Raw genomic sequence first — 19,948 nt, 5'->3', positions numbered from 1 at the left:
ACACTTGAAATCCACACTGAACCCTGGGAATATGATTTTTATTGTTGGTTTTGAATGTTTTATTGGAGCGCAGCATCTCCATGACTGCAAAGCTGTTGCTTTGAGAACCTTGCAGTTTTTCACTTTTCTCCATCACTTGTCCAGAGTTTGATAGGACATGCGTGGTCAAACTGTGCTGGGTGAGAGGTCATGGTGAGGGTCAGAGGTTCGGACACTGTGAGCGTCTGAGGTTAGAGACATTCCTGATGTGGTTCTGCCTTTGTGTGGGCAGTTGATAAGAAAAAGATAAGATTTACTTTTTACTTTTATTTTTAATTTAATTTAAGTTTATATTATTAGTCAATTTGCCCCTCTGTCATATCATGCTCTTCCACTCTCTTTTCTTCCAGACTCACGTTTCTTCAGTTCTCCCCTCTCTGTGTTTTCCTTTGCTGATGTCTGTGCCTGAGGCCGGTCTGACAGCAGAGCCCAGCAGGAGGGGTGGGGGGGTGGGGGGGTCTCTGGTGTTTGACTGACAGACCAGTGATGAGCACACAGAGAAAAGGTGAAAGGTGAGGGTCAGAGGTCAGGCTCCCATAGATGGGAGTAGAGCAGAGCTGGGGAAACAGAAAGGGGGCAACTTACTAACGAGGTGGGGCGGTCGCTTGGATTGTATGCAAGGAAAAAGAATCGACTTTAAAAGTTATATGATGAGACTTTATTGATCCTCATAGTGGGGCAATGGAGCCCCTATAGCAAATAGTTATTGGATACAGAAAGAAGAAAGATTGTAGATTATTATATATTGTAGTCATAGAAGGTTATATAAACAGAAGCAACAATCGTAACACCTGTATAAAATTAGTGATAAGAGACATAATAAAGGTTGAGTGTGAACTTTCATTCTTGACCTTTGGCACAGTAGTTTGGCCAAAAATAACTAAAAGATTTTTTAAAACAAACTCAAGGTCAACTTACTAGCTTTTTCTCCGACCAACCTAAATACTTCATGGCTAGAGGGTATTTGAGGGAGGATAGTTGAGGTTTCTCCATGACAACTAAGCACATTTCATCAACAACATTTGAAATTTCTAATGATACCTCTTGATTAATGCTAAGGGATCACCAAACTTACTACAGTTCACTTATATAGGTTGTTTTGCTGACATCAACTATGGAACTATTCTTTCTACATGAGGATGTGCTGGTTCATACTGAGGCAGACACGCAGAAATGAATGTCTGCACCAAATTTCTTGGCAGTCCATCCAGCAGTTGTTAAGATTTTTTATCCTGAAATTTTACAAGTCGTACAAACAATACAGATAGTATGTATCCTTATGGTCAATTTTATAATCCTGCCTTCCTTCCTTCCACTGATTCATATAACAGAGAAAATTGCAATCAAAAAAGACAATCTACCACCCTCTCTTGTGCAGCAGCTTGATTTGAACCTGTACTTAGAGCTCGTAGGACTGCATCTACATATCTTTACATGTTTTTTTCCAGACCCCGACTTATAAATTGGCCAGGTCGATATATACTGGCTGCTGGTATCAGGATAAAGTATGTCTACAAACAAGTATCAAGAGATTGCAGTTAGAAAGATTTGTTTGAGGCAGTTTAGAAACAGGTTCTCTATTACATAGTTTGTCCACCAGTGAGCACTGACAAGTTTTTTTTGTCTATAAAATGCCCTGCTTAGTACATATCCTGGTTACAATTCTTTAATAACCAAATTTCAACCATCCTTATCCGAAATGTTGTGTTCTTATCTTAAAAAAAAAGGAATTTCAGCCAGTATATCTTTATTAGATGTTTAACCTCTAAAACATCAGTATCAGTATTGACTTCAGAAATAATAATAATGATGATTTTTACTTTGGAAACCTAGTATGAGAGCTTCCGTCTTCCTGATTTTGAGCTGCAGATATCTGTCTCCTCATTGGGAATGAAAAATTTTGTGGGATTGACAGAGGACATACATACATGATGAGAGACTGATAAGGACCTATGTAGTAAACTGTAAATATATTGAATGCTTGAAAAAGTTATTGTAGAAGAATGATACATCTTCTGATTGAAAAAGTGTATTACAGAGTAGTGGACCCCAAACCTTTTTGGTTTTAATTGATTTAAGTTAACTGTTTAATGTGAATTTCTTAAGGCCTGAAAAGGGGGAAACTATCCGGTGTTTCACAATAAAAGCCAAGTTCAAGAAAAAGTCCAAAAAAGTAGAAATACCAGAGTTGTGGTTTTTTTTTTGGTTGTTTTGATGTTTCAGTGGAATCCTGAGTAAAACACAGTACCTCTTGAGACGTCTATGTGCACAAATTGTTGTGCACAAAGTTGCAGTGTTGAACAATTACAACTAGATGTCACTCTCCATCTATTTAATCACCTTTCAGCCTTCTCTCTCTTTCTCTCTCTCTCTCAACACACACACCCGCACGCACGTATAAAAACACAAACAAGCACACTGGTAGACATACTCTTACAAAATATACTGCTTCTCTCAGTCAGAACTTTCTTCTGTTTTTAGGTCTACACATCGTTTCTTTCCCGTCATTGAGTGTGATGAGGGATCAGCATGTATGCATCAGAACACACCGTCAGGAGGCGCTGCTCCTGTGAGCTTCCGCATGGCGGTCTCAGCATGAGTCTGGTCTTCTACTACACACAGAGCACGGGATTATGTAATGTTTACTATTATAGCACTATTATATCACTACCTTTCGTGCTAGGTAGTGTTCTATCCCTTTGTCTATGCAAGGGTTAAAGGTCACAATACATATGTTATAAACCAAACTGATCACACGTGGAGGATTCCCGTTTCACACACGTGCCATCATCTCAAACATGCACATCTTTCAGTCAGTACTTAGCACACCGGTTGTCTCCTGTCTCCACCACTGCCTGCAAGTTACAAACACGGGGTTAGCCGAGTTTACGCCAGACCACGCCCCCTAGGTTCAGCTGGTGGCAACACTATTGATGACATCACCGCCGCGCGCACCCATTGGCCGCGAGACGTCGCACACCTGTCCAATCGCCTGCTGGTGAAGTGACGTCAGCCTAGCCCGGTCCCATTCACTTTCAGTGGAGTGGGCGGGGTGGAGAGATTACCGACGTCAGAGCCAGCGGGATGCTGCCCTGTGATTGGCTGACAGCGGAGAAAGCGAGCGTCTGTTGCTGAGAGAAAAGGGAGAGGGAGAGCGGTTTGCGAGGGGCATCGATGCGTCGGCTGCGCCATATGAGTTGTCCAGCATCGAAGCAAACTTTTTAAACACGCTCTCATGTCCATTTTTCCTCCTGTGTCCAAGCTTTCACTCTGTCTGCCTAAATAATTATACAAAAGAACTATTAAAATGCACTTTGCAACAGTTTGGATGATGGACCACATGGGTAGAAATAACTGCATTGTGGTGCTTTATTCCTGCTGCACCACCTTCTCTCTGGACAAGCAGTCAGATTGATGCATTCTCACCGTCTGCTCAGGGATGGCACTTGTGCTGTCAATTATGGTAAACATACTCCTTTTCAGAAGGGGAGGGGGCATTTGTGCCTTTCTATTGGCTCTCAGTTATTTGCTCCCTCCTCTCGGCCCTCCCTCATGCTGTTCCTATGGTTCCCAAAGCTCTTATTGGATACTGTAAAGTTTGGGACATTACACCGGTCTGGCTCAGCATCCCGCCGCCATTGGCTGTATCCCCCCGTCTGTCAACAGGACTTTGACAGCCGGCCACGCCCTCTTATCTGTGGCACCGGCGCTGATTGGCTACTGTACCTGTCAGCGACCTCTGATTGGTCGACTCACCCAGCTGTTAGTGGTTCATTCACCATTTTGTGACTGTAGTGGAAAAGAAGACCGATAGTTTTTTATATCCCTCTTTGAGTTTCTGTGGGGGAAAGACATGTTTTGCGGAGGAAAAGTAAAGTGTGAGCCCGGACCGCACAGTCGTCAAAGCCGACAGCCAGGGGATGTTACCGAGACCAATGCGAGCCTCCTCATCAGCAAATAAATCTTTCTCTGGCGTGGGGAAAAGCTCTGTTGGGGTGAGTTGAAACTAAGTTAGAAAAAGGTAGTGATTCTCGACTGACATGAATTTTCCATTTTCAGGAGCAGCGAGTTAGCACGAGACGAGAACCAACTGCTAACGGTCGATCGTTTGTTCCGTTACCGTCCGAAGAAATGGAGTGACACCGCTCGCGAGGCGAGGAAGAGCCGAGAGAAAGGGGAGGGGTGGGGGTGTAACAGCCTAAAAACTTTCTCAAATGTTTTACCGCAGTCCCACGAACGACTTAGAGACATTTTAGCTTTCCTCGGGTGATATCACAGTATTGCGGTTAATGTTGAGCACTTTTCCTTGACCTTAGTTGTCGAGTTTTGCGTAGAGCAGCGCTAGCGTAGTAAAAACAATCGACCTATTTGCAGCACTGCAGCCCTAAAATGTTTACTAATATCAACGCAAGCTCGACTGGTGTTTATAAAATGGACTCGGGAGTAATTGGAAAACAACAAGAGAGCGAATAACATCCCGTTTCCTTGTGGTCTGGCTGACTGTGTCATTATGTGGGTACTAGTAGTCTGCTACCGTCGCGTACTACGACTACTACAACCACCACTACTAACGTTACTGAGCTGCTTACTAGAGCGAAACACCATCGGGAAGATTCCTGCTTTTTCCAAGTTTTTAAAAATCACATAGGCACAGTGTCACCTTACTGGCTCCGTTAAGGAGGCTTCTCTGGAGTGGTTGCGTATATAAACACGAGGCGTTGTAGTGGATATTTGCATGCCACACATCATTGTGCGGGGAAAAATTTAGACCTGTCTAGTTGGGATAATAAAACGTCACTTTAAACCGGTTGTGTGTGTTTGTTACCGAGCACCGTACAGCAGAGCAGACCGGCTGACTGCCTCGAGTCATAATACTCCTTTGACATTGTGCGGCGCCTCTCGTAGTACTCGCAGAGATCAGCGCAAAGAAGCTAAGGATGCATTCGGTGTTTTTTCGTTTTTTCTCTCGCCGACATTCCACTTTTTCTGCACTGCCATCAGTGTCGATGCAGCGTTGACATCCCTGACTGGGCAGTGTTAAACAGTTTGGTCATATTTCTCTTTGGGTATATTTTCAGTTATAGGAATGTAATACTTGTTTTTGACATTTGGACTTCAAAGTGTCCTCACCTGTTCTGCAGATATACACTGTGGCATGTCCTTATTAGGCTATTACACCTGTTTATGCAGAAGGCAAATCCCTGATGGTGTAGGTCATGTTTGCATAGCTTGTAGAGCAGTTGCCCATTGATGTGGCATTGGCAGTTCTGCCATTTGGTCCCAAACAGCAGCAGTCACCTCTGATCTATGCTACAGCCTCCTGATCAATATGGGTTCAGAATGCACAAATTCCAGGCCTCCATGTGTCTATTTTATTGATATGATATCTACAGTCAGTTATGCCACCCACTAAACAGCTGCCAGTATTCATACTACGTCACAATGGATGTTCTCCATAACAAGCGCAGTCACACACTTGCATGCTGGCATATCACAGCTCGCCCTCTTGTTACACCTAAAATACCGAACGAAATGTTTTCTTTTACTTGTGTCATGTTGCCTGTATGATCACATACTCACTAATGAGCGCATGAACCAAAGTGTGTGTGTGTGTGTGTGTGTGTGTGTGTGTGTGTGTAACAGAGAGCATGTTCTTTTTTTTGCTGTTTCATGTGTGAGTGTGTTCCCCGGTGACCCAGTTAAGGGCAAAGCTGCCCTGCCATGCTGGAGTGTACAAGGGCCACGGTAGGCTTCACCATCACAGCTGGATGCTGTCTTTCTCTCTTGTACCTTTGCACGTTCTTCTCTCTCCATCTCTGTCCTCGTCACTGCAGCCCTGCGGCCATACAGACACCCATAAAATGCTTTTAGGAGAGGGATGAGCTGCAGTGTGCCTGGTATATACGTATACACTCAAACTGACATATAGTGTAAATGCAGCTTTGAACAAGGTAGACACAACCTGAAGACATATATAGAAGTCATACACCTTGTATACTAACCAGCTCAAATGCCCCCACATCAACCATACACACACACGCGCGCACATCCTTTGCCATGGTGCGGTGGGGCATAGGCTAAATTCTCAACGAATGACTGAATAAACTGGCATCAAGGTGGAGGTTTATTAGGGTTGTATAGTCCTGTAATAAATACTGTAGGCTATAACTTTTTCTTCTCGTGGTGTTGACATTGAGATTAGATTTCCTTATGAATGACGGATCTGTGAGTGTGTGTGTGTGTGTGTGTGTGTGTGTGTGTTTGACGCATACATGCACCCCTATCCAACCTGCTAAGAAGTCACCATTAAGGTGCTGTTTGTATGAAAATGTTTATATTTAATCTAAGAATTATTAAGTCATTTTTATTAAGAATCATAAAAGTCATTTTTATTTATGTTTGTTTTTACAGAAAAGCTGAACTTATACCGGACAGAGTGTGAGCTCCTTCATATATGTGTGTGTATGTTTATACGCCACAATGAATGCATGAGACAATATATAGGTCCAAGGGAGATTTTAACAGTCTATGCATGACTGCACTGTAAATTCCAGGGAGAGCGTTTAGTGTGTGTGTGTGTGTGTGTGTGTGTGTGTGTGTGTGTGTGTGTGTGTGTGTGTAAAGTTTGATGTTGCTATGTGGAGGGGGTTTACCTTGTGTGCTCCATGTTCATTGGGTGAAACAACAGCTTTTAGCTGTTTAAGGAGGAGTCCAGTGCAACGCCATGGAGACGATAGCCGTCAATAATATCTGTCTGTTCAGGATTTGCAGTCGCTTTAGAACAGACCAGCAAATATCTCAGTTTTAACCTGCTCAAATGCTGGAAGGTCTAGACGTCTTGAATTACCTAAATTATGACCGAGTTCCTCTCTGTTACGTCTGGATTCAGCCCAGAGGACAATCAGGATTTGTTTAACAATTTCTTTTATATTTTTGGTCCTAATTCTTGATTAACACTGTAAAAGCACTAAAATAGCACCCAGGAAGAAGAGAGCTTGATTTGGCATCTTGTGTTGAAGCTAACAAACAATAAGAGTTAAAGGTCTGCAATTTAGGGTATGTTTGTTGAGCACACATTGTGCGGGAAATTGGGACTATGATATGTTAAAATCCTATGCCATTTACTATATGGCAGCACTGAAATTATAGCTGCTTCATGCAAAACTTCACAAACCCTGTGATTTAGTATAACATACTTGGTTTCTTTGGCAACATTGGTATTTTGTCTGGAATTTCAAATTAAATTCTGTTCATAAGATGATTGCTTGTCTACACGTGGTTTTCCACGGTGGACTCACAAAGGGGTTCAGATGGCTGAAAATTTTTTCCACAATTTAATTCTTGATAACAAAAACATCTGAGGGTTTCTGTGATAAATAAATAGTTTTTGAATGGTTGCAAACTCCAAATTTTCAGCACCAAAAATAAAGATAGGTCATTGTCTAATTCTGAATCTCCTCTGTTATCTACTTGCACAAACTCTGTCCAGTGCCTTCAAAGTTACAGGATGTGAATACACACATGTGCCTGTCACTGGCTTATCAGCAAAATGGTGAAGCATTTTAGGAGGCCATGGGCATGACTAAATGCATTTTTCTAAGCTAAGATCAGATCCTCCTGAGTCATTCAATTAATCAGTCGGTCAGCCTAGTGGCCCTGACTCCTTTCTTTTCCAGTGCACTACTCTGCAAGACCAGCACTCCCAGTCCAGACCTTAGTGTCTACTCTAGTGATGGGGTACTGGTAGGAGGTAGATTCCTGCAGTCAGAGTTTTCTTTCTTCTGGACTGCTTAGGCCTATACATTGAATTTTAATTAGAATGTGAGTAATAGACTGTATATGAAGTTTCACTTTATGTTCTTCTCTTTATTTTGTTTTTGTTAATGGTGCGTAATATACCGTATGGTCTGCTTATTGGTAATGAGGAATATTTGCTTTCTTTTCTGCACTAATATCAAAAGTACATCCAATATTTTGTATTAATAAGATGCACTAATTATTATTAAACTCAAACTACTTTAAAAAAGATCAGAGATGTCTTAAAACGTTTGTATCTGCTTTTTTAACATGAAATAAATGGTGCTTATCTTCTTCGGTTATACATACTTAGGAACAGTTTTGTAGTAATATGTGTATATTTCACTACTGTGTATTTACAATCCTTGACAAAAAAACTGATACAATTATGATTCAGTAACGAAAATGAAACCCTTTTGCCAGTTAATACTGTATATTGTATTGTGTGAGGTCAAAATGGAGTCAATGATGAGTGTGAGTATGAATGACTTGGGTTGTTTATTAGTCATTTCAGGACCAGGAAGAAATTATTTTCCGTACTGCAGGAAGTGGAACTGGTGTGTTACTGGTTTATATTGTGTATTGCTTGTTACAGCAAACAAACGGTTAACGACAAGGTCACCTTATGTGTGTGTGACGAACTTTTACAGTGACTAGGACAGGAAGTGTGAGTATGTGTACCATATAAATGTGCCCGTGTGTTCTTGTCTGTATTTGTAAGAAAGCAGGCATTTTCATATGTTGGTGATTTGCTGAGCTTAGACGAGGGGAGCACATATGCACACGTCTGTGTACGAGTGTGTAAGTATGTGTGTGTGTGTGTGTGTGTGTGTGTGTGTGTGTGTGTGTGTGTGTAACTGCATTTAGCCTGTAATCTTGCATCAGTGATTGTGCCTGATCCTTTTCCAGCCTTTTAATTTCTCTCATTTTGGGCGTATTTTACCATGGCAGATTATTCCAATTATATTGTCTTTTTGTAGAAATGTGTGTGTGTGTGTGTGTGTGTGTGTGTGTGTGTGTGTGTGTGTGTGTGTGTGTGTGTGTGTGTGTGTGTGTGTGTGTGTGTGTGTGTGTGTGTGAGTATCAGTGAGACAATGACAAAAGACGACTGGGAAAGACTGGGACATCGAGAAAGAGTGAGAGAGGTCCAGCGAGTGCTAGAATGACTGTGGAAATTCCCAATGACTACACAAGAACAAGAACTATTTGAACAAACAGCCAAACAGCCGCATACGCCTACCTCTCTTTCTCTGGCGCTCTCTCACTTTCTCTTTCTCTCACTCATGTTGTAGGGTGACCTCACCCAGGCCACAGCCAGCCCTTTTCCTCCTAATGGAAGTCAAAGTAAATTCTGTGCCGCTGTTTTGATCAGATGCTGAACATGCAGCATCGAGTCTATAATGCATAGCGTGAGAAAGCTACCCTGTCGTATGTCGAAGTAGCTGGAGGGAGTAAAATGAAGAGATCAGACGACCTGTAGTACGAGACTCAAGTGTGTGTGTGTGTGTGTGTGAGTGTTAGATAGAGAGATGAAGTGAAAGCATTTTTGTCTCTGTGTGCATTTGAAACTAAAGAGATGTAGGCCTCATTAAAAGCAGACGTTTGGATACTGGAGTATTGTAAGAGACAAACTGAAGCAAGTGACCTTGGATGTTTACCTTTCTTTGTTTTAATTGTCCTTTTGGCTCTTTTTCTTTTTTTGCTGACACTTTATTTTTGAGTAAACTAACCAACTATACATTACCATGATATCATACTCACACAAGGTTAACCAGATCTCAATCTCAGTAATTCCCATAAGTAATTCCTCATAACTATCAAAATATAAATGTATATAACTATGATTAGGGCTTGAGAAGAATACAGCTTTTTATAACAAAAGCAATCATGACCTTTATTTTCATGAAGTAGTCATGCTGGATAACTAATGTTGGAAGGAAGATTTTATGTTTCGAGTATACAAACTTGCACCTATAGACAAGCACACACAGACATGCTTGCACACACACACTAGTGGATCAGGCAGACAAGGAGGGTCAATGAGACAGACATTTAGCCAATGTGATAGCCAGTGCAGTGTAGCACACTTCCAGGTATGACGTCATTTTTATTCTCAGCTATTTTTGATTATGAAGATAATAAATGACCACCTGTCGTTTTGCTTTTCCCTCTTCCTTTCCAGCCTGCAGAATAGAGGACAGAAGGACAGCAGAGAAGAAAAAGCAGAGAAAGACAAAAAACGGAGTGCCTTAGAAGTGAAAAAAGAGGAGCGCCACAAAATCTGCAGCACTTTGTGAACAGTGAAGAAAAGATGAGACCATTAAAGAAACACAAAGGCCGTTCTCCCCCGTTAACTAGAGGCAGAGGGGGGAGAAGGAGAGGGGGCTCCCAGCCCCTCCAACAGAAAGACCCCAAAAGAGTCAAGAAGGAGACACTCGTCAAAACCACACAGCATACACCCAGCATTCCTTCCACACGTAAACAGACCCCATCCACAGCTACCAACTCTAATGAAGAATCCATCACAAACAGCAATACCCCCACGAGTGAACAGTCTGCCGAGCTGAGGAAACCTGTGGAGTCAGTTGAGAAAGATGGAAAGAAGGAAGAAGAAAAGACAGAAAAGGAGAAGATAATGATAGTGGGGACGAATGTAGTAGTTAGTGCTATGTCCACTGATACTGTAGCAATTCCTACCTCTGCCCCAGGACCGCTCTCCACAGCCACACCCCCTCTGGCCACCAATCACAGCCCCAGCTTAGGCTCAGTCTCTAGTAGGAAAACAGCCACATTTAAGGCCCGTGTACCCAAGAAAAAGTACACTTATGAGCACTTTGCTAACAATGCAAGTGCCCTGATTACCATGCCTACCTCCAACTCTGCACTCATACAAAACAGTTACTGCAATATTAAAAGTAAAATCAGTGAAAGTGTAAATATGCCCAATAATAATTTCAAGAGTAGTAACAATATTAGTAATAGCATTAATAAAAGCATTAATCTAAGCATCAATAGTGGTAACAATAACATCACAAGTGGTATTAACAACCCAAATAACAGTAGTAACAGTAGTGCTGGGAGCCATAGTTCTTTTATCAATAGCAGTAATAGTAGAAGTAATAATTGCTCAGGTAATCAGCCATCAGTGCTTACTGTGGATAGTAAAGCTACAGAAGCAAACAATTTTGTTTCTACAGAGGATAGGGCCCTCAGGACAGCAGATTCCCAGGAAAAAGATTCCCAATCTGGGGAAAATGAATCAGAGTTGGCCCCTAACTCAGTGCGCTCCTCGTCCACTGATACAGCTAGTGAGCACTCAGCTGACCTGGATGTGATGGAGGCAACAGGGCCGAGCCTTCATCAAAAGAACTCCCACATCCCAGCTTCCCTCCATAACTTGCATCCTAAAGAGGCCAGTCTGTCAGAGGGGCTGGCTGAAGCCCTGGCCAAAGGCATGAAAAACCAGAGAGTTCTTGCTCGTCAGATAAAGAGGACCATAGAGAGTGGGGTTGGGGCTACAGGGGTCAGAAGGGTTAAGGAGACAAACTCATGCCCTTTCTCACCTGTGTTCAGACCAGGGGTGGTGCGTAGGGTGAGTGGAGGTACTGTTGACGTCCAGCTCCATGGAGAGGAGACCCTTGTTAAATACCCTTTCCATGGTGGAACCGTGATGACATCGTCATTAGGGACTGAGAGCACTGTGGAGTTCATTTTGGATGCCCCCCCACCTGGCATGGCACCTGTGGCTGTTGGGACCCGAGTGTGTGTGCCCTTTGGTGGAGAAGAGGGAGGGCCTCTGCTGTACAGAGAGGGGATTGTCGCTCAAGTGGACCCCCACCCCGGTGTCTCTTTTCCTTACCAGGTTCTGCTGAGTGAAGACAGGAAGACTCTGGACGATGGAGGGGTGGGGGAAAAGAAAGAGAAAAGGAAAGCTAATGCTCATGCAGTGTGGGTGTCCCGACAAAGTCTGAGACTTCTCACCCCTCCTTGGGAGGTCTCACATTTGGATGGTGGGAGGGCCAAGGAGAGAGAGCGGGAGAGGGAAAGGGAGGAGAGAGAGCGGAGGGAGGAGATGGAGGTAGAAAGGGAAGTGTGCCAGTTGAGTATTGGAATGGGGGTGCTCGGAGGGGGAGCAAGGTTGAGCCATGGTTTTTCGAGTGAAGGAGTCAAAGTAGGGATTCCCTATGGAAACGTACATCCACCACCCCATTCTAGTGTAGCTGACAGCACAGTTCGTGGCTGTGGAGAGAACTACTCTGACGGAGAGAGACAGAAACAGCCAAACACTCCAGAAGAGGACGTTGAGGTATCTCGTTTTAACATGAGCATCACTGCTGGTCCTAAGCCAAATGCTGGAACCTCTCAGCACAGAAACATCATCTCCAAGTCCAGTGGCTACCCTCCCTCCTCCCCCCACCTCTCTGTGGTGCGGGGTCTGGGACCCCCGCACCTCTCCACCCTAGCTAGTCCTCTACCACCCCCTTCCCCTGCCTCATTGGGGTCTGAAATAAACAACGCCACTCCAAACCTACCTCCGTCAAAGACCGCTCCCACTCAGACCCCTACTCCTACTTCTGGTGGGGGGTCCTCCTCTACCTCCTCTCGCTCCAGGACTCCCCTCTCATTAGCTCAGCAGAAATACAAGAAGGGCGATGTGGTGTGCACCCCTAATGGTATCCGTAAGAAGTTCAATGGTAAGCAGTGGAGGAGGCTGTGCTCCAGGGAGGGCTGTATGAAGGAGTCTCAGCGTCGAGGATACTGCTCTAGACACTTGTCCCTGAGGACCAAAGAGATGGAGGCAGCAGGGGGAGAGAGGGGAGGAGGAGGCAGCAGCTCAGGGACAGTCACCCCCTCTGACCTGCGGGGCAGAGCAAGTAGTGAGTTTGAGTGGGATGACACATCAAGAGAGAGCAGCGAAACGAGTAGCAGAGGAGACTCCAGACCCCGCTTGGTCCTCCCCTCCCTCCTCCCCCATGACCTGTCGTCACGCTTTGACTTTGATGAGTGTGAGGCCGCCACTATGCTTGTATCATTGGGGAGCTCCCGCTCTGGCACCCCTTCCTTTTCTCCCATCTCCAACCAGTCGCCCTTCTCCCCTGCCCCCTCTCCCTCTCCTTCCCCACTTTTTGGCTTCAGGCCAGCCAACTTCTCCCCGATTACTGCCTCCCCTGTCCTGCAACACCGGAGGCACAGGCAACCCAGCGGGACGGGGGGAGGAGGGACAGTGGGCAGCAAGGTAACAACCTCAGCTGGAGGAGGAGAAAGGGAGAGACACACTTCAGGCATCCAGCCCTCATTCCACAGCAACCTGACCTTTACAGTCCCCATGAGCCCGAGCAAACGAAAGCCTGATGCGCCTCCCCCACCACCACTCCCCTCACACCACCATGATTACACTCCCAAGACAGAGCTGGAGCAGGGGGACCTCAACAACTCTTTCAGGGTGCTGTCCCCCCACAACCCAGCTTCACATTCCCGCACACACACACCTACCTTCTCCCGACCCAGAGGAGTGACCACCCCCTCCTCCAGTAGGCCACCGTCCTCCACTGCCGTCTCCCCTCCTCCTCTTCTGGTGTCTCCAACTCCTCCTTCTCCTCTCACTCCAGACGGAGGGCCTCGTCGTGTGGTCCCTGTTTCCCATCAGACCTTGCGGGACTCCCCTGTCATTGTGAGGAATCCCGAAGTCCCACTGGCAAAATTTACAGAGTGTCCCTTGGGAAGAGGAGGAGGAGGAGGTGGTGGAAATGAGGGAGGGACAGATAACACCACATCTAAAGACACTGGCCTAACACCTCTTACCCCTCAGCCAGTTTCTGGCCTCCAGGTTCCCGTCCCCATTAATGCTGCTGCAGCCACAGTCCCCAATGGCACCGTCCTCTTGCGGAGCCCAGCCCAAACTCTAGTGCTTGTGTCCCCAACACCTTCTTCCCTGTCCACCACTGTTACCCCTGCCACTCCCCTGCAAGCCCTGTCAGTTACCGTCAGCACAACAGTCACAGCTCCAGCTCCAAGTAGCACAGACAGCTCTGGGGAACGAGAGGAGAACAGAGGGACAGGGTTTGGGGGTGAGGTTCAGCAGCCAGTTCCCTGTCACCCTTCTCCCACCGCTCTGCTGCCCTTGATCCTCCCAGCTGAAAGCCTTCATCCCGTCCCACGTAAAGATATCATCATGGGACGTCCTGGCACAGGTGAGAATTGCTCCATACGTGTTGGTGTATTTTGAATGTGAGGTCAGTGACTTTAAAGGAATGAGAAGAAACCTTGGATACTATGGAGAACTTAATTACAATTTGTGAACTGAGCTGCAGTTAGAAAACAAGAGATGTGTGGGATAAGCATATTAAATGGTGTATTCTGTGCACCTTTGGAAATACTCTAGTCACATGATAACCATGTTTAGTCTCTGTTCCAATACAAATTTAAAAAGTAAATGTATCTTGTCGATGAGAAAGTATTATAGATTAGAATAGAAAATTAATTAGGATTACTACTTTGAAAAATGTATTTTACACGGTACCCAAACACACAAAAATCTCCGAAAGTAGACTTTCCATTAATGGTATTTTTTAAAAAGTTTTTTGAAACATTTGAAATGTGACTGAAGTTTAACTTTATTCCTCTATGACATACCAAATTACAGCTCTGTACATATGAAAAATTAAGAAAACATTCTCCCCTATCAGATTTTTTATGAATTCCAATTTTTGAAAACCTCAGTAGTGTGGGGTTAGGAGCCCTCTGTTTTTTGTTTCATTTTGCAATTTTATTACATGTCAAGAAATTAAATCAGATTTCCTTTAAAACCATTTTAAATTATGTCTTTTTTGTTTGCTGTGTGGCTCTGTAGTGTCAACTACTGACACACACACACACACTGTCAACTCAGATCGGACTAAGGAAGCTCTGTTTGCTAGACTTGAGCTAGCAGATTAACAAGCATTTTGCGGTATGATGGCAATGATTCTTCTACCCAGAAAAAAAAGATGTTCTGTTAATGTGAATTCACTTGAAGCTACTACAAGTGGCATACACAGTAAAATAATGAGAAGACTAGGCAAATTGTGTGTAAATGTTGCTTTATGAACTCCTCTTTTTATTTTGTACATACACACACATCGGAGAGGGAGATTTATTGAAGCCTTAATTTAAAAATGAAATTTTCCTGTTAAATTAAATAGTAAATAGAAAAGATCTTGCTTAGTGATTTGCTTCCCTATGTATTTTTTTGTGATTATTAAATAGCAGCCAACATTGTATTTCATTCATCAAATAAATCTAATTCAGCTAAACAACAATTCACTCAACAATTGAAGCTGTTTTGAACAAAAAAAGTTTTAAACTGCTGTATAGTGTTTTTTTTATTTTATGTCCCCTAATAACTTGTCTCAGAAAGCCCACAGTGTAATAGAGGGTTAGATTCAAATTAACATGCCACGACCTGTGTGTGTGTGTTGATGCCCAGTGAAAGAAGATCCTGTTAGCCAACATGCTGTTGTCCCATATGGCTTCCTCTAGTCATCTGTCCACCATCCTCATGTCTGCTGGTAACACTAAACTAAATGGCTGGTCATGTGACCCATGTAAGCCCTCGAGCAGGCACCTGTGATTCACCAGGTCAGGACTAGGCTTGTTGTAATCACTGCTGATGATGAAAACGAAATACTATATCCGCTATATTCACTGAATTCACTAGTCAGCAGCACTCAGTGAGGGAAGAATAATCTGTGCCATCCGTCCGTAAATCGGAGTAAGGGAGCTTGGTTTATCTGATGATTTTTGGAAAAGAACTAGTTTACATTACGTATCATATTTAAGAGCCAAACACTGTCATTAGGAAAACAAAATTACCAAAGTAATAATTAAATTGTTGTAAGTTTGGAATTTAAATGCAAATGGGCACACTAGCTGGATGCAAAATCATTTCTGTGTATTCATGTGTGTGTCTCAGAGTGTGTGGTTGTGAAAGAGAGAAAGTGCAAAAGAGAAAATGTATGCATGGGCATGCATGCTTTGGTGTTTTTGTTTTTTCCATAGGGATTAGACTGTGCGTTATGCAGGATTATCTTTGTTGATATTCAAGAGTCCCTCTTATATTCCAAGTCATTATAGACAGAAACTTCGTGGCTGAGTGGTAGCAATCGTACCTACACTATATAGACAAGATAAATGAGGCACAATGCAAGGCACAATGCAAAGCATGGATTTATATTAGAAAGGAATGGGAGAAGATCAATAAGAAAAAATAAGGAATTTGAAGAAAAAGAAAATGATGGAGGAGTGAAGAAGTATAGTTGTTCCCTGCTTAAAATCAGTGCTACACAAGAAATTAACATTTAAAGACGGAAGCAAAAATGGGTATGGAAAGTGTGGGCTAGATTTATGTAGGCCAGTTATGGACTGTTTCCATCAACTTGTTTTTGATTTTTTGTTTGAGAGAGAGTGAGAAAAAGGGGGATTAGAGCAGAAAGAGGATGAGGAACGTCTCAGAGAGGACGACGGCAAAGATGAATGAAGAAGAAGAAGGAGCAAAAGAGGAGGTTTTAACAGCAAGTTTTATACAAATCTTGCAGTTTTTTATTTCTGAAAAAGTCTGACCAACATGCCTATAATAAGTATGCATGTGTGTGTGTGTGTGTGAGAGACTTCCTGACCCTAGCGACTATAATCATCTTACTCACTACAAACTATTTCTGCTGACTCTTGCCGTGTGTATGATTATGTGTTTGTTTGTTTATTAGTGACTCATGTGACGATATAGTGAAACAAGGTGCGGGCAGCATTCTTGGCCAGTTATACCGAGGTGGGTTGCTTCTAAATGTGTGTGTGTGTGTATGTATGTAGGATATATGTTGTAAGTTTCAGTGTATGTGTGGGTGTGTGAAGAATTTGTTTCTCAAGCTCCTGTGTGGAAATATGCTCTACTATAAAGTGCGTGCGTGTGTGTGTGTGTGTGTGTGTGTGTGTGTGTGTGTGTGTGTGTGAGAGTCTATGAGAGAGCATTATTCATCATCAGTTGAAAATAAGAGCCTGCATCTGAGTTCTGTTATATACGCACATATAGTATCACCATGGCCTTTTGCCTGCAGTGTATGTACAAATCGCTGTACGGACATTCACAAGTGTGACAGAGAAGTGGACAGGAAGGGGAACGCTGTCTATTTGAGTGTACGGTCCCTCCTCACATCCTCTTTTTTTTTTTTCAGCTTAAAGGATGCTGAATGAATGAATAGCATTTCTTTGTGTGAGTGCATGCACGCCTGCCAGTGTGCGTGTGCATTAATTTTTAAGATCTGTGAGTGAGGTGCACATGTGGGTGTTTTCAGTAGTCTCAGAAACGGTGCGTGAGCTTATGGTTGTAGGAGAGTGTGAAATACGAGGGACAGTTGGAAAAAGCAGTGCGCATATGTGTGCAATCACAAGTGTGGTTATGTCTGTAATTTGCAAGTTTGTGTAGGTGTTAGTGTCTTCTTATCAGTTTGTAAATTATGTGCAAACAGTAAATAGTTTTTCATGGTTAAGTTAGCATTTGAAATTATTTTATAAATAGTTTGTGTCAGAATATATCATAAAAATCTACTTTTAAAAATAGTTTTATTCTCTGGAGTCATTGGGAATTGTTTAACAAAAACAAAAAGGAATTGGTACAGTAACACATCACATTAAATATCAGTCTCACTATGAATTTGATCATATTTATGCCATAAAGTAAATACGTTTTAGGTCAGAATTATGTGATGTGAGGATGAAAACACTCAACTAAAAAATCTCCACTGAAACCCAGATTATTAAACGTTATCCTGCCTGAATTAACAATCCATCAATAATGAGCCATTACACCCATTCAGGGATAGGGAAAACACTAGGGTACTACCTTTAAAGTAATTAGTATAGTAAAAAGTATTATTATGTATTATTTACAAAATGTTTAGTATGATGCAGTGGTCAGATAGGAACTTAAATTTCATTAGGAGTGAATTAATTCACTGTGCAATATTGACAATTTAGGTTGATATTTAAGGAAACCAATATTGTTCTGTGTCCTTAGAGATCATATAGTAAAGTGCAGATTTAGTGTGTAAGAAGACGAAGGGTGCTCCCCTCGTACAATTCAGAAATAAGTAGTCTGTGAGTTGTTCCTCTCTTCCTGTCTATGTTACATACATTATAATTCTACATTCTACACATAGTCTATGTTTTTATAATTCACTCAGAAATAAGGCATCAATCCCCTGGTTCAGTTAAGCTACTCAACTGACACTGTAACACACTTTTAAGACAACACTGCGTATGTTCTCTGTGTGTATGTGTTTTCCCACATAAGACACGCTAATGAGTAAGTAAATTAAATGTCTTTTCAAGCGTCCTCGTAACTTCCTGTAAATTAAAACTGTTAAAAGAACAGGCAGAAAACAGTGACAAGGTGAAGGATGAGATCGTTTTTTTTTTTTTTTATGGTGTCACGTGTGCGTTGCATGCTGTGTGTGTGTGAGACAGAGTAACCAAGCGTCAATCATTGAGTACCGGATATGATGTGTGAGCGCCAAACGTCTGTTGCCATGGCAACAAAGCAAACATCACACTGATGTAGCCTGTACATAACAAGAATATTCACAAATAGAAATAGCAGCCCGTGTGCACGCATGTAGTGTGTGTGTGTGTGTGCGTGTGTGTGTGTGTGTGGGGCACGTGTGCTTGTGTCACTTTCCACTGAGAGAGGAGGAACTTCAGCAAGCTCACATGCAACACACCAACACTTTAGTGGTGTCTCCTTATTTTGTCTTGGTTGTTTTAGTCAACATACCCTGAAAACAGAAACGATCCTGAATAAACAGAGGATTTCCTGTAAATTATTTAAGCAGTGACTGAAGTGTTCCAGGTCAAATATCCTTTTACACACTCATATTTACAACAGGCATGTCTACAGCTATCACTGCTTTCTGTCATTTTGAAAACCCTTATTATAAACATTTATTTAGATAATACATTTATTTTAGCATTCTTGAGCCGCAGCTTTGATCAGTCTAACTCTCAAGTCAGTGAGGACAGTGTGTATGGTGTCCTTTTTATAAAGAGGACCTAGAAGACTGTGCTGCTGTAAAGGTCTTAAATGAGTGTTTGTGTGTGTTTGTTCGCTTGTATCGAAATCCCGTTTTTGACAGAAACACCAGCATTCTCTTTATGACCACGTAGGGAAACTGTTCAGCATCTCACATAATGTGCTGCATGATTATGTCTGTGAGCATAATTATTATAAGCATTATTGTTTCTTGAACAGAAAATCTTTCTTTGCCCTTTTAGCATCCTAAATGAACACGTTCAGAGATATGTTGTTTGAGATATGTGTTTCAGTATGACTCAAATGTCAATATTCCACAGTTACAAATGATTGAAAGTAAAATTACAATATGGCCTTTGTATATTATAAAGTGTGCATAATTCTCTATCTCTGTCGCTCACACGCACACGCAGTTTGTGCAACACTAAGTAAACATGTCACACTCCCTTCAGTACACGTGAATACACTTTTTCGCACAGTTATTTTGCACTAGGATACGTCTTTTTCTCCTCGCGCCTCGCTTTCCTCCATCTCACTTTTTATTTTTCTTTCTAAAAAATTATGACACATTTGTTTTAACCCTTTGCTCGATCGCATTGCAGTGGCTTCCCTTCTCCTCCTCTCCACTTCGTTCTCTTCATCCTGGTCTACCCGGATACGGATACCCGGGAATAACATCCCCACTCCCTCCCACCCCTGCTTTACGTAATGCTTAAAACCCTGCATATCCTCCCTGGCCATGGCAACAACCACATCTGGATCACACAGCAATCTAGACTGGCACCAAAGAACATGTGAAGCCCTCAAGACTTACCACAAAAGTCATGTGCAACAATAATCCTATTTCCTACTGGGCGAAGCATACTTTGGGGAGATTCTCAAAATGCACTGGTGCAGTGGGACTCCTTAGTCTGAGGTGGCTCCAAGACTTTGACTGCATGCACGCAAAGTTAGACCGATTGTCAGATTTGGTACTGCTTCTTCGGGATTTTAGTTGAACCCACATTCACTGTTCTAGGGAGATCACAGTTTTCATGTGTTCCTCACATCTCG

The 19,948-nt window shown here is 42.8% G+C and overlaps 1 protein-coding gene across 2 annotated transcripts; it reads left to right on the top strand.

The window, feature by feature from the left end:
• Positions 1–3,785: 3,785 nt before the first annotated feature.
• On the top strand, positions 3,786–16,643 carry cicb (capicua transcriptional repressor b). Of its 2 annotated transcripts, XM_046046128.1 has the most exons (3): positions 3,786–4,034; positions 10,019–14,027; positions 16,578–16,643. In XM_046046128.1, exons 2-3 carry the CDS (start codon positions 10,148–10,150, stop codon positions 16,595–16,597), a joined length of 3,900 nt encoding a protein of 1,299 aa, XP_045902084.1. In that variant the 5' UTR covers positions 3,786–4,034; positions 10,019–10,147; the 3' UTR covers positions 16,598–16,643. The 2 variants fall into 2 exon arrangements, with proteins under 2 accessions (XP_045902084.1, XP_045902083.1); XM_046046127.1 differs by lacking the exon at positions 16,578–16,643 and having other exon boundaries at positions 10,019–14,591.
• The last annotated feature ends 3,305 nt before the right edge of the window (positions 16,644–19,948 follow it).

Source organism: Micropterus dolomieu, linkage group LG03, assembly GCF_021292245.1.
Source record: "Micropterus dolomieu isolate WLL.071019.BEF.003 ecotype Adirondacks linkage group LG03, ASM2129224v1, whole genome shotgun sequence".
Taxonomy (NCBI): domain Eukaryota; kingdom Metazoa; phylum Chordata; class Actinopteri; order Centrarchiformes; family Centrarchidae; genus Micropterus; species Micropterus dolomieu.
The sequence above is the reverse complement of the archived record's forward strand: the minus strand, read 5'-3'. Positions and strand labels throughout refer to the sequence as shown.

Bases quoted from the DNA above. Each gene is read 5' to 3' on its own strand.
- cicb (XM_046046127.1), top strand. From the start codon at position 10,148: ATGAGACCATTAAAGAAACACAAAGGCCGTTCTCCCCCGTTAACTAGA.